We start from the raw sequence: 14,622 nt of genomic DNA on the forward strand, positions 1-14,622 counted from the left end.
CGACAGTCCTATAGTGGGCCTGAGTCATCTTTGTCCAACGGGAGAGTAGAAGATGAAATGGTCAAACCCACTATAGATAAAATGCTATTGCATATACTTCAGTATGAAGTCCCAGTGGTTAGTATACCATTGCCTTGACCTCATCAGTCCACCTAAAATAGAAACATGGTGGAAGCTTGAGTCCTTGCACCCCCAAAAAAAAAAAAACACCATTTGTCTGAAGAAAAGAGGCAACCTTTCTCTGTGCCCTTTAACATTGATTAACAAATTCCCCTTGGGTACAGTTTGGTGCTTGGGTCATAAAAAAAAGCTGAACTATCACTGCTGAGACAAAAAAAGGCCTTACAGCAGAGATGCATATTTAATTGTCTGTAATTTATAAATATGGAGAATATTTAGTCATCAGTAAAATAATGGTGTATGGGTCAAAGCCCTCTTTTTACAGTTTGTCAGGTACAATTAAAATGTCTTTCAAACAAAGGAATTAGAGGAACACTTAGGTGTATTCATTTTATTTACCAGACAGAAAAATACCATACTTTTAAAATAAAGTTGTGTTGCTTTATGGTTGGTAATAACCTCTGTCACTTGCACACAATAATCCAGTTGAAATCAACCCACACATTATTTGTAGACTAGTTTGAACATAACCAAAACAACTATTGAACAAAACTGTGTCAATGCAGGTATCGATTTCACTGACAGTTAACGTAATGACTATTGTTTGAGGGGATGTGTTCTCAGAAATTGCTGACGTTACCACTAGGTCAACATCACTTATATAATGTATATATAATGCATTCCCACACAGAACTCATTTTACAAATGTGACATTACATTGTATGAGTTTAGATTTTATTTGGCGTAACCTGTTTTGGTATAGCTTTTCCACGACATGTTCCAGTTTTCCGTTACATATTTAATAAGCAAAACAGAAGCACAATGCTTATTTCAAGCAAGAATAAATCAATTCCTTTTTGTCCTCATTAAATACCCTGTTGAAACACAATAACTCAGTACAGTGCATGTCTTGGACTGAAACAGATTCCGGTACTGATTTTGGAAGCCGGTACTTTTTATATTTAGGTGCAGGCGCTCTACAATACTTTTGAGCTAATATTTTATAAGAGGAACAGGTGCTCAAGCAGTAGAATATTTTAGGTACCGGTAAAAATTCAAGCATTTAAAAAAAAATGCACCCATTGTTTTCCAATGTACAATATTCCTCTCTTGCAGCTTTATACAGTAATGGCACTACAGCACAAATGTCCGCCTCACTGGAGAGTAGTCCCCCCCCCGGGAAACTCTTCTACACTGAGGCTATCACACAGGTATACATTTACAAGAAAAAGAAGCAAAGAGATAGAATCATGCAGTTGCATTCAGTCAAAATCTCAAACAGTGAGAGTCTGTACAAGATTGTTTATCAGTCTGTACCCACTGTTGACCAGATGGTCCCTCTCCTTTGGTTTGTGAAAATGTACCCCCCCCCAATCAGATAGTGTGGTCGGAGGGATGAATCAGTTTGTTAGCTGTAACTGCCTGTTTGCATGTACAGTCCATGTTTTGTCAGAGCAGCGAAATGGTCATTTACTGTGCCTGACACAGGTGTTGTCGCTCGGGCGATGATGGATGAGAACACGAGGTGGTACGACAGCTCCTTGCAGAAGGACTGACAGATTTACACATTCCTGGCTCACACACACCACCTCCAAGAGTAGATGGAAACTAGCAGCTACTGGAATGACAGTTCAATGAGGCCAACCTCGATAAAAGGTTTGTTTGGTGAAATTGCATTCAGAAGATTTGATGTTTTCCCCATAGGACTTCAGTGCACATCTTCAGAAGGCCAGTTTTTTTCACAGCTTTGCTGAAGCGGCAGCGTAGCCTAGTGGTTAGAGCGTTGGACTAGTAACCGGAAGGTTGCGAGTTCAAACCCCTGAGCTGAGAAGGTACAAATCTGTCGTTCTGCCCCTGAACAGGCAGTTAACCCACTGTTCCCAGGCCGTCATTGAAAATAATAATGTGTTCTTAACTGACTTGCCTGGTTAAATAAAGGTAAAATTAAAAAAACATTTTTTTATAAAGCACCCATTCGGCAGTGTACACTCTCAGAAAATCAATACCCGTTTCTTGTCATTTGCTATCCTGTACATCTTATACTGTAAAAATGTATACATTCAGGGGTGGCAGGTAGTGGTTAGAGCCTTGGACTAGTAGATGAAAGGTTGCAAGATCGAATCCCCGAGCTGACAAGGTAAAAGTCTATCGTTCTGCACCTGAACAAGGCAGTTAACCCACTGTTCCTGGGCTGTCTTTGTAAATAAGAATTTGCTCTTAACTAAGTTGCCTAGTTAAATAAAGGTAAATGAATACATGACTTTAGTGGAGTAGTCTACTCCTTAATAGAAAGATTAATTGTTTAGTAACAAAAAACAACATGTGTGCATCGATGGGGCAAAACAGACAGGGTTGGCTTAGATTGTTGACAACGTGTAAACTATATTTTGTCTCCAATATTTAAGTTGCACAATGAGCACTTGTTGCCTCTGAAATACACTGTTACAGTTGTTGGTCAGCCAGCTAGCTATTTTTTTTTTTTTGCAACGTTAGCATAGAAGTGACATCAGTCAAAACAACTCAAAACAAGACATGGTATCAAGAACAAGATAAAACTAGCTGAAACGACCTACGAGTCCCCACTTTCTTGTCATCTGGCCGTCCAGAATCACAACAACACACTGACTTGACTGGAAAGAAGCTTAGTATTAATCTGAAGCTTAAACTCTTAAAGGGATACAATTGCTAACTAGCATTAGCGCAACTGCTAACTAGCGTTGGAACAATGACTGGAAGTCTATGGTAACTGCTAGCTTGCTGTACCATAGACTTCCTCTCATTGTGCTAATGCTAGTTATCATTGGCTCGCAAAGCAAAACCTCTAACTTCCTTCACACTGGATGCAGAGACATAAACATTGTATCCATGAGTTCGTCTGACTCTGGGAAAGTAGATAAAGGACTTCCTTAACAAAATACCTTTAAGAGTTATGACTTGGATTTAATAGTTTCAGATAAAGGTCAAGTCAAAGTCATAAGTCAATGCACTGACTTAAATCATGCTGGATAAGAGTGTCTGCTTAAATGTCCAACATGTAAAGGCCAAAATAATACAAGTAAATAGTTATGAAGGTTAAAAAAAAAGTTTTAAAAAATTCAGTTTGATTTTGGAATTAGCACAAGGTCCTTTATTTCATGAAGCCAAATACCCTGGGCTGTAAAGATTACCTTTCCCCATTCACATTATGTCAGTGCTCTTACTTCCTAATTATTCTCCATCGTTTTGGAGGTTCCAGACAGTGTCGCTTTTTCATCAGTTTAGACCAGTGGTATTTAGATCCGATCCAGGAGGTGTGGAGTTCTGCTGGTTTTCTGTTCTACCTGATAATTATGAACCGTTCAGGCTCTCACAAGCCAAGGCTCGTGCAAGGCTATTACTTACTAATTATTAGTTGCACCCACCTAGTGTCCCAGGTCTAAATCAGTCCTTGATCAGATTCAAATGCTCCTGGTGTTTTTACATTTATTTTAATTTTTTATGAATACATCGAATTGTTAAATATGTGTTTATCTACTGTGAATCTATACATTGTTTTTGTACATAGTCACGCTCATATTTGTACGTTTTACATTAGTGAAACAGATCATCAGAGATCATCAGAGATCATCAGAGATCATTCACCAGATTGTTGATGGACACATACAGTGTCTGGGGAATTTTAAAAGCTATTTTTTTTTCCAAAAATGCCAATCTGCAGCAGGATACCTCTGTTAATAATGTGACAAACTCTCCTGAATGGAGGCGTCAAGTTCATTAGCAATATCCAACGACTCATGCAATGACATACATTTCTGAAAATATGCAGTTGACGGTGCAGCTACATCTATTTTGAAGCTTTTTTTGTTGTTTTTTACTGTAGTCCAGGTTCACTTTTTTAATACCCAGATATGTATTATTATGCTCAGAAAGCAGGTGTAGATGTTACGTTTCACTATAACACCTGTTGTATTAGACGCACGTGACAAATGGCATTTGATTTTGAAGCTGCTCATCTCAAGTTCTATTTAGTACGCACTGCAAAATCCTTTGCACCGTTTTGTAAATCACTCAGTGATTTGAGAACTATTATACATTCGTCAAACAACCACGTTGGACATCGTCTTTGAAGGAGCTTTTGACAGGGCATCTCGGCCTGTTTTCAATCTGAGCTGTAAGGATGTAAGGAAAAGGCAGCTTTAAGTCATCTCTCTCGTGAGACCAGATTTTCAAAAGTTTTGTGCTGTTGAACATGAAATGCAAACGCAGTGATGCAGAATCTACCAGGTCTTCTCGATGAGAATTATGGATTTGTCTGTATCTCCTGAGATATTTGTTTTTTTCATAGAATCGCTCAAATAATGTGTCAAAGCATCAGGTTTTAATGTGTTTTGTTTTCTTGTGTTTAGGGAGTTTAGTGACAGGAGACGTCTACTGTGGTATGGTGACCAAAGCTTGCAATAACAGACTGGATAAGCACATCCTTAGATCCTTAAAATCCCTTATAACAATTACATCTCAATCATTCATCTGATCAGTTTAGTGACAGGAGAAGTCTACTGTGGTATGGTGACCAAAGCTTGCAATAACAGACTGGATAAGCACATCCTTAGATCCTTAAAATCCCTTATAACAATACATCTCAATCATTCATCTGATCAGTTTAGTGTATTAATTATCCTCTGCTAGGAAGTCCTTTCAAGGAAAGGTGGTCTCATGCTCCTTGTCTTCGTGTAGGCCCGCAATGCCATTAATGGGCGTGGCCTCACTGAGAATGCTGCGGAGTGTTACCCGGGTAACACTGAGTGACTGCTTCCTGGGCACGGGGTGCCGTGGCCGATGACACATCACTTCCTTGAACATCTCTCGGAAGCGGGTGGACATGAGGTTGTAGAGGATCGGGTTGACGGCCGAGCTGAGGTAGAAGAAGACGCCAGAGACCACGTGGACATACTTGTACACCTCCAGCTGGATGCTGGTCCACTCGTCGATGAAGCTCCACATGAGTCTGTCGGTGTGGAACGGAGCCCAACAGATTCCAAAAACCACCACCAGAACAACTAGAGAGAGAGAGAGGGAGAGAGAGAGAGAGAGGGAGAGAGAGAGAGAGAGAGATTCTTAGTATTTTCATATTCTGTTGACATCAAAACTATGAAATAACACATATGGAATCATGTAGTAACCAAACAAGTGTTAAAGAAATCAAAATACATTTTGTATTTTAGCTTCTTCAAAGTAGCCACCCTTTGTCTTGATGACAGCTTTGCACACTCTTGCCATTATCTAAACCAGCTTCATGAGGTAGTCACCTGGAATGCATTTCAATTAGCAGGTGTGCCTTGTCAAAAGTCCATTTGTGGAATTTCTTTCCTTCTTAATGCGTTTGAGCCAATCAGATGTGTTGTGACAAGGTAGGGGGGTATACAGAAGATAGCCCTATTTGGTAAAAGACCAAGTCCATATTATGGCAAGAACAGCTCAAATAAGCAGAGAAAAACGACAGTACATCATTACCTCAAGACATGAAGGTCAGCTAATCTGGAACATTTTAAGAACTTTCTTCAAGTGCAGTTGAAAAAACCATTAAGTGCTATGATGAAACTGGCTCTCATGAGGACCACCACAGGAAAGGAAGACCCAGAGTTTATTCTGCTGCAGAGGATAAGTTCATTAGAGTTACCAGCCTCCGAAATTGCAGCCCAAATAAATGCTTCACAGAGTTCAAGTAACAGACACATCTCAACATCAACTGTTCAGAGGAGACTGTGTGAATCAGGCCTTCATGGTCAAATTGCTGCAAAGAAACCACTACTAAAGGACACCAATAAGAAGAAGAGACTTTCTTGGGCCAACAAACACAAGTAATGGACATTAGACCGGTGGAAATCTTTCCTTTGGTCTGACGAGTCCAAATTTTAGATTTTTCGTTCCAACCGCCGTGTCTTTGTGAGACACAGAGTAGTTGAACGGACAATCTCTGCATGTGTGGCTCCTACCGTGAAACATTTGCTGGCATACTTAACCAGCATGACTACTTCAGCATTCTGCAGCGATATGCCATCCCATCAGGTTTGTGCTTAGTGGGACTGTAATTTGTTTTTCAACAGAACAATGACCCAAAACACCGCTCCAGGCTGTGTAAGACCTATTTAACCAGAATGGAGAGTGATGGAGTGCTTACATCAGATGTCCTGGCCTCCACAATCACCCAATCGCAACCAAATTGAGATGGTTTGGGATCGCAAAGTGAAGGAAAAGCAGCCAACAAGTGCCCAGCATATGTGGGAACTCCTTCAATACTATTGGAAAAGCATTCCTCATGATCCTGGTTGAGAAAATGTCAAGAGTGTGCAAATCTGACATCAAGGCAAAAAGCGGCTACTTTGTTACTACATGATTCCATATGTGTTATTTCATAGTTTTGATGTCTTCACTATTATTCTACATTGTAGAAAAGAGTAAAAAATAAAGAAAAACCCTGGAATGAGAAGGTGTGTCCAAACTTTTGACTCGTGCTGTATGTGAACAGAGATGTATTTTTATTAAACTCACATTATTCTATTATTTATTATTTACCTCAGTGTAATTTATGGTCTTGGTAAACACAGAGTTTCTCAGGGATTATTTATGAGAAGATCCACTCTTAATGAATTTATATATAAATACCAAGTTGGGAGTCTGGGTGAAGCCTTGAAGTACACCTCTAAATTACAACTATCTAACTGAGGCAGACTTACACCCAAGGACCTCCGAGCTAAATAAGAGGGATAGACTATATCACGATGAAGAGAAATAGAGTGAGATAATAACAAACACTCTTAGAAATAAAGGTTTAGCGTTCTTAAAGGGGTAAAACCGCTTGTCACTGGGCTGTAAGGTCATTGTACCCCAGTTCCTTCTTACATACTATATACACTCAGTGGCCAGTTTATTAGGTACACCACCCGTTCACGAAAATGGTTCACTCCGACAGACAATGAATCACGTGACTGTAGCTTGCTATATAAAGCAGGCAGACAGGCATTGATGCGTTCAGTTACTGTTCGACTGAATGTTAGAATGGGCAAAACAAGTGACACTAAGCGTGGTATGATCATTGCGCAACGGTTCCAGTGTTTCAGTATATCTGTTGTGGGGGGTTAAGTGACTTGCTCAAAGGCACAACAGCAGGCAATGGCATCTAGGATTTGATGACAGCAACTCTTCGGTTTGCATGCTGACTTCGTGCCAGATGTTTCCCGTCAGACCCGGGATTCGAACTGGGGAAAGGGGATACCTAGTCAGTTGCACAACCTAATGCATTCAACCGAAATGTGTCTTCCACATTTAAGTCAACCCCTATGAATAAGGTGAAGGTGGCAATTGTTGCTGGGGGTTAAATGCTCAATGGTAGAACAGCTCAGGGATTTGAACCAGCAACATTATGGTTACTTGCCCAATGCTCTTGGCTACCTGCCGCCAAATAATGCCCATTCATCGACAATATACTATTCCTGTACTCTCTGTGGCTGTAGTATTGTATGTGTAAGGCAGGGGTGTAAAACTTCATTCCTGGAGGACCAAGTGTCTGCTGGGTTTTTACTACTCCCTTGTGATTGATTGGTCAATTAAAGTCATTGATGAGTTAGGAACACCTGGTTGTCTTCTAGGTCTTTTTATTTAGATATTTTTTAAATAAATTGTATTTGATCACAAGGTCATACAAAAGTCGCTGAGGTATGCAGAAGAGCTGCATCAAAATAGATATAGAAACGATGTATAATATCAACATAACTAGTTTTTTTTTTTTTTTTTTTATTTCACCTTTATTTAACCAGGTAGGCTAGTTGAGAACAAGTTCTCATTTGCAACTGCGACCTGGCCAAGATAAAGCATAGCAGTGTGAACAGACAACACAGAGTTACACATGGAGTAAACAATTAGCAAGTCAATAACACAGTAGAAAAAAATGGGCAGTCTATATACAATGTGTGCAAAAGGCATGAGGAGGTAGGCGAATAATACAATTTTGCAGATTAACACTGGAGTGATAAATGATCAGATGGGCATGTACAGGTAGAGATATTGGTGTGCAAAAGAGCAGAAAAGTAAATAAATAAAAACAGTATAAAAACAGTATGGGAATGAGGTAGGTGAAAAAGGGTGAGCTATTTACCTATAGACTATGTACAGCTGCAGTAGTTAGATACTGACTGATTTGTTTTCCAAGATGACTTAGCATACATGAGAGGAAAAGAGTCGGCAGGTAGCCTAGTGGTTAGAGCGTTGGGACAGTAACGGAAAGGACTTGCTAGCACAGAATATGTTCCAGGATTCCTCCGATGGCATTGAGGACTACACCATATCAGTCACTGGCTTCATAAATAAGTGCATCGATGACGTCGTCCCCACGGTGACTGTGCGTACAGACCCCAACCAGAAACCATGGATTACAGGCAACATTCGCACTGAGCTAAAGGGTAGAGCTGCCGCATGCAAGGAGCGGAACACTAACCCAGGCGCTTATAAGGAATCCCGCTACACCCTCAGGCGAACCATCAAACAGGCAAAAGCGCCAATACAGGACTAAGATTGAATCGTACTACACCGACTTCGACGCTCACCGGATGTGGCAGGGCCTGCAAAGTATTACAGACTACAAAAGGGAAGCACAGCCGCGATCTGCCCAGTGACACGAGCAGAAGAGCTAAATCACTTCTATGCTCGCTTCGAGGCAAGAAACACCGAGGCATGCATGAGAGCATCAGCTGTTCCTAGACATCTGCCACACTGACCCTCAACACTGGAGCCCCTCAGGGGTGCGTGCTCAGTTCCGTCCTGTACTCCCTACTCACCCACGACTGCATGCTCAGGCACGACTCCAACACCATTATTAAGTTTGCAGATGACACAACGGTGGTAGGCCTGATCACTGACAACGACGAGAAAGCCTATAGGGAGGAGGTCAGAGACCTGGCCGGGTGGTACCAGAATAAAAACCTATTCCTCAACGTAATCAAGACAAAGGAGATGATTGTGGACTACAGGAAAAGGAGGACCGGGCACAACCCCCATTCTTATCGATGGGGCTGTAGTGGAGCAGGTTGAGAGCTTCAAGTTCCTTGGTGTCCACATCACCAACAATCTAGAATGGTCCAAACACACCAAGACAGCCGTGAAGAGGGAACTACAAAGCCTATTTCTCCTCAGGAAACTAAAAAGATTTGGCATGGGTCCTCAGATCCTCAAAAGGTTCTACAGCTGCAACATCGAGAGCATCCTGACTGTTTGCATCACTGCCTGGTACGGAAACTGCTCAGCCTCCGACCGCAAGGCACTACAGAGAGTAATGCGTAAGGCCCAGTACATTATTGAGGCCGAGATCCCTACCTTCCAGGACCTCTATATTAGGCGGTGTGAATAGAAGGCCCAGAAAATCGTCAAAGACCCCAACCACTTAAACCACTGACTATTTGCTCTGCTGCCGCACGGCAAGAGGTACCGGTGTATCAAGTCTAACACCAACAGGCTCTTGAACAGCTTCTATCCCAAAGTAATACGACTGATAAATAGCTAACAAAATAGCTACACAGACCGAGCTTACCTTGTATCATAATTTACCTTTTATTTCCCTACACACACTGTCACTCCAACACACACACAAACACTCACTGCATAATCTGCTCACTTATACATAATATGCACATACATTTATACTGACTCTACACAGCCACACACCCAATCACATACATTTACAGTGGGGCAAAAAAGTATTTAGTCAGCCACCAATTGGGCAAGTTCTCCCACTTAAAAAGATGAGAGAGGCCTGTAATTTTCATCATAGGTACACTTCAACTATGACAGACAAAATGACAAGAAAAAAATCCTGAAAATTAGGATTTTTTAATTAATTTATTTGCAAATTGTGGTGGAAATAAGTATTTGGTCACCTACAAACAAGCAAGATTTCTGGCTCTCACAGACCTGTAACTTCTTCTTTAAGAGGCTCCTCTGTCCTCCACTCGTTACCTGTTTTAATGGCACCTGTTGGAACTTGTTATCAGTATAAAAGACACCTGTCCACAACCTCAAACAGTCACACTCCAAACTCCACTATGGCCAAGACCAAAGAGCTGTCAAAGGACACTAGAAACAAAATTGTTGACCTGCACCAGGCTGGGAAGACTGAATCTGCAATAGGTAAGCAGCTTGGTTTGAAGAAATCAACTGTGGGAGCAATTATTAGGAAATGGAAGACATACAAGACCATTGATAATCTCCCTCGATCTGGGGCTCCACGCAAGATCTCATCCCGTGGGGTCAAAATGATCACAAGAACGGTGAGCAAAAATCCCAGAACCACACGGGGGGACCTAGTGAATGACCTGCAGAGAGCTGGGACCAAAGTAACAAAGCCTACCATCAGTAACACACTACGCCGCCAGGGACTCAAATCCTGCAGTGCCAGACGTGTCCCCCTGCTTAAGCCAGTACATGTCCAGGCCCGTCTGAAGTTTGCTAGAGAGCATTTGGATGATCCAGAAGAAGATTGTGAGAATGTCATATGGTCAGATGAAACCAAAATATACCTTTTTGGTAAAAACTCAACTCGTCGTGTTTGGAGGACAAAGAATGCTGAGTTGCATCCAAAGAAAACCATACCTACTGTGAAGCATGGGGGTGGAAACATCATGCTTTGGGGCTGTTTTTCTGCAAAGGGACCAGGACGACTGATCCGTGTAAAGGAAAGAATGAATGGGGCCATGTATCGTGAGATTTTGAGTGAAAACCTCCTTCCATCAGCAAGGGCATTGAAGATGAAACGTGGCAGACCTTTTTGGACTCATTCAGCAGTTTTTACCTAAATAATTAGAATACTATTGGAAGGTCCATTTTTTTATTCCTAAAACATAAATTGAAAATGATGTTATCGCTGCTTCCTGTTGACAATAACTTTTGATAAATATCCCAATTTCAAAACACAGTTTTCTTAGTGTCCAAATCAATAATCAATAAGGGAACGGTTGAATTATACACAATTATTACCCAGATGAAAGTGGGAGAGGGTTATGTTTTTTACATTTCAGTCAAGGGGAGCATTTAGTATTTATTTATTTAGTCCAGGGGAGGGTTTAGTATTTATTTATTTAGTCCAGGGAGCATTTAGTATTTATTTATTTAGTCTAGGGGAGCATTTAGTATTTATTTCGTCCAGGGAGCGTTTAATATTTATTTATTTAGTCTAGGGAAGCGTTTAGTATTTATTTATTTAGTCTAGGGGAGAGTTTAGCATTTATTTATTTAGTCTAGGGGAGCGTTTAGTATTTATTTATTTAGTCTAGGGAAGCGTTTAGTATTTATTTCGTCCAGGGAGCGTTTAATATTTATTTATTTAGTCTAGGGAAGCGTTTAGTATTTATTTATTTAGTCTAGGGGAGAGTTTAGCATTTATTTATTTAGTCTAGGGGAGCGTTTAGTATTTATTTATTTAGTCTAGGGGAGAGTTTAGTATTTATTTATTTAGTCTAGGGGAGCGATTAGTATTTATTTAGTCCAGGGAAGCGTTTAGTATTTATTTATTTAGTCTAGGGGAGAGTTTAGTATTTATTTAGTCTAGGGGAGCGTTTAGTATTTATTTAGTCTAGGGGAGCGTTTAGTATTTATTTATTTAGTCTAGGGGAGCATTTAGTATTTATTTATTTAGTCTAGGGGAGCATTTAGTATTTATTTATTTAGTCTAGGGGAGCGTTTAGTATTTATTTATTTAGTCTAGGGGAGCATTTAGTATTTATTTATTTAGTCTAGGGGACCATTTAGTATTTATTTATTTAGTCTAGGGGAGCGTTTAGTATTTATTTACTTAGTCTAGGGGAGCATTTAGTATTTATTTATTTAGTCTAGGGGAGAGTTTAGCATTTATTTATTTAGTCTAGGGGAGCGTTTAGCATTTATTTATTTAGTCTAGGGGAGAGTTTAGTATTTATTTATTTAGTCTAGGGGAGCGTTTAGTATTTATTTAGTCCAGGGAAGCGTTTAGTATTTATTTATTTAGTCTAGGGAAGCGTTTAGTATTTATTTCGTCCAGGGAGCGTTTAATATTTATTTATTTAGTCTAGGGGAGCGTTTAGTATCTATTTATTTAGTCTAGGGGAGCATTTAGTATTTATTTATTTAGTCCAGGGGAGCGTTTAGTATTTATTTAGTCTAGGGGAGCGTTTAGTATTTATTTATTTAGTCTAGGGGAGCGTTTAGTATTTATTTATTAAGTCTAGGGGAGCGTTTAGTATTTATTTATTTAGTCTAGGGGAGCGTTTTGTATTTATTTATTTAGTCTAGGGGAGCGTTTAGTATTTATTTAGTCTAGGGGAGCATTTAGTATTTATTTAGTTCAGGGAGCATTTAGTATTTATTTATTTAGTCCAGGGGAGGGTTTAGTATTTATTTATTTAGTCTAGGGGAGCGTTTTGTATTTATTTATTTAGTCTAGGGGAGCGTTTAGTATGTATTTAGTCTAGGGGAGCGTTTAGTATTTATTTATTTAGTCTAGGGGAGCATTTAGTATTTATTTAGTTTAGGGGAGCAATTAGAATTTATTTAGTCCGGGGAGTGTTTAATATTTATTTATTTAGTCTAGGGGAGAGTTTAGCATTTATTTATTTAGTCTAGGGGAGCGTTTAGTATTTATTTATTTAGTCTATTGGAGCATTTAGTATTTCTTTATTTAGTCTAGGGGAGCATTTAGTATTTATTTAGTCCAGGGAGCGTTTAATATTTATTTATTTAGTCTAGGGGAGAGTTTAGTATTTATTTATTTAGTCGAGGGGAGAGTTTAGTATTCATTTATTTAGTCTAGGGGAGCGTTTAGTATTTATTTATTTAGTCTAGGGGAGAGTTTAGTATTTATTTAGTCTAGGGGAGCGTTTAGTATTTATTTATTTAGTCTAGGGGAGCATTTAGTATTTATCTATTTAGTCTCGGGGAGCGTTTAGTATTTATTTATTTAGTCTAGGGAAGCATTTAGTATTTATTTATTTAGTCTAGGGGAGAGTTTAGTATTTATTTATTTAGTCTAGGGGAGAGTTTAGCATTTATTTATTTAGTCTAGGGGAGCGTTTAGTATTTATTTATTTAGTCTAAGGGAGCGTTTAGTATTTATTTATTTAGTCTAGGGGAGGGTTTAGTATTTATTTATTTAGTCTAGGGGAGAGTTTAGTATTTATTTATTTAGTCTAGTGGAGCATTTAGTATTTATTTATTTAGTCTAGGGGAGCGTTTAGTATTTATTTAGTCTAGGGGAGCGTTTAGTATTTATTTATTTAGTCTAGGGGAGCATTTAGTATTTATTTATTTAGTCTAGGGGAGCGTTTAGTATTTATTTATTTAGTCTAGGGGAGAGTTTAGTATTTATTTATTTAGTCTAGGGGAGCGTTTAGTATTTATTTAGTCTAGGGGAGTGTTTAGTATTTATTTAGTCTAGGGGAGCATTTAGTATTTAGTTATTTAGTCTAGGGGAGCGTTTAGTATTTATTTATTTAGTCTAGGGGAGCGTATAGTATTTATTTAGTCTAGGGGAGCATTTAGTATTTATTTATTTAGTCTAGGGGAGCATTTAGTATTCATTTATTTAGTCTAGGGGAGCATTTAGTATTTATTTATTTAGTCTAGGGGAGCGTTTAGTATTTATTTATTTAGTCTAGGGGAGCGTTTAGTATTTATTTATTTAGTCTAGGGGAGCATTTAGTATTTATTTAGTTCAGGGAGCATTTAGTATTTATTTATTTAGTCCAGGGGAGGGTTTAGTATTTATTTATTTAGGGGAGCGTTTTGTATTTATAATATAATAATAAATGCCATTTAGCAGACGCTTTTATCCAAAGCGACTTACAGTCATGTGTGCATACATTCTACGTATGGGTGGTCCCGGGAATCGAACCCACTACCCTGGCGTTACAAGCGCCATGCTCTACCAACTGAGCTACAGAAGGACCATAGGGGAGCGTTTAGTATTTATTTAGTCTAGGGGAGAGTTTAGTATTTATTTATTTAGTCTAGGGGAGAGTTTAGTATTTATTTAGTCTAGGGGAGCGTTTAGTATTTATGTATTTAGTCTAGGGGAGCATTTAGTATTTATTTATTTAGTCTAGGGGAGCGTTTAGTATTTATTTATTTAGTCTAGGGGAGCGTTTAGTATTTATTTAGTCTAGGGGAGCGTTTAGTATTTATTTATTTAGTCTAGGGGAGCATTTAGTATTTATTTAGTTCAGGGAGCATTTAGTATTTATTTAGTCCAGGGGAGGGTTTAGTATTTATTTATTTAGTCTAGGGGAGCGTTTAGTATTTATTTATTTAGTCTAGTGGGGCATTTAGTATTTATTTAGTCCAGGGAGCGTTTAATATTTATTTATTTAGTCTAGGGGAGCGTTTAGTATTTATTTATTTAGTCTAGCGGAGCATTTAGTATTTATTTATTCCAGGGAGCGTTTAATATTTATTTATTTAGTCTAGGGGAGAGTTTAGCATTTATTTATTTAGTCTAGGGGAGCGTTT

The 14,622-nt window shown here is 39.0% G+C and overlaps 1 protein-coding gene across 1 annotated transcript in view; it reads right to left on the reverse strand.

Annotated features, from left to right (window-relative positions):
• Positions 1–511: 511 nt before the first annotated feature.
• The window catches only part of nmur1a (neuromedin U receptor 1a), a 71,867-nt gene continuing 57,756 nt past the window's right edge, over positions 512–14,622 (reverse strand). Inside the window, exon 3 of the mRNA XM_052475425.1 lies at positions 512–5,156. Within this exon, the coding sequence (XP_052331385.1) occupies positions 4,795–5,156 (362 nt within the window). The 3' untranslated portion in view covers positions 512–4,794. The remainder of the gene's footprint in view (positions 5,157–14,622) is intronic.

The sequence above is a fragment of the Oncorhynchus keta genome, chromosome 22 (genome assembly GCF_023373465.1).
Source record: "Oncorhynchus keta strain PuntledgeMale-10-30-2019 chromosome 22, Oket_V2, whole genome shotgun sequence".
NCBI lineage: Eukaryota > Metazoa > Chordata > Actinopteri > Salmoniformes > Salmonidae > Oncorhynchus > Oncorhynchus keta.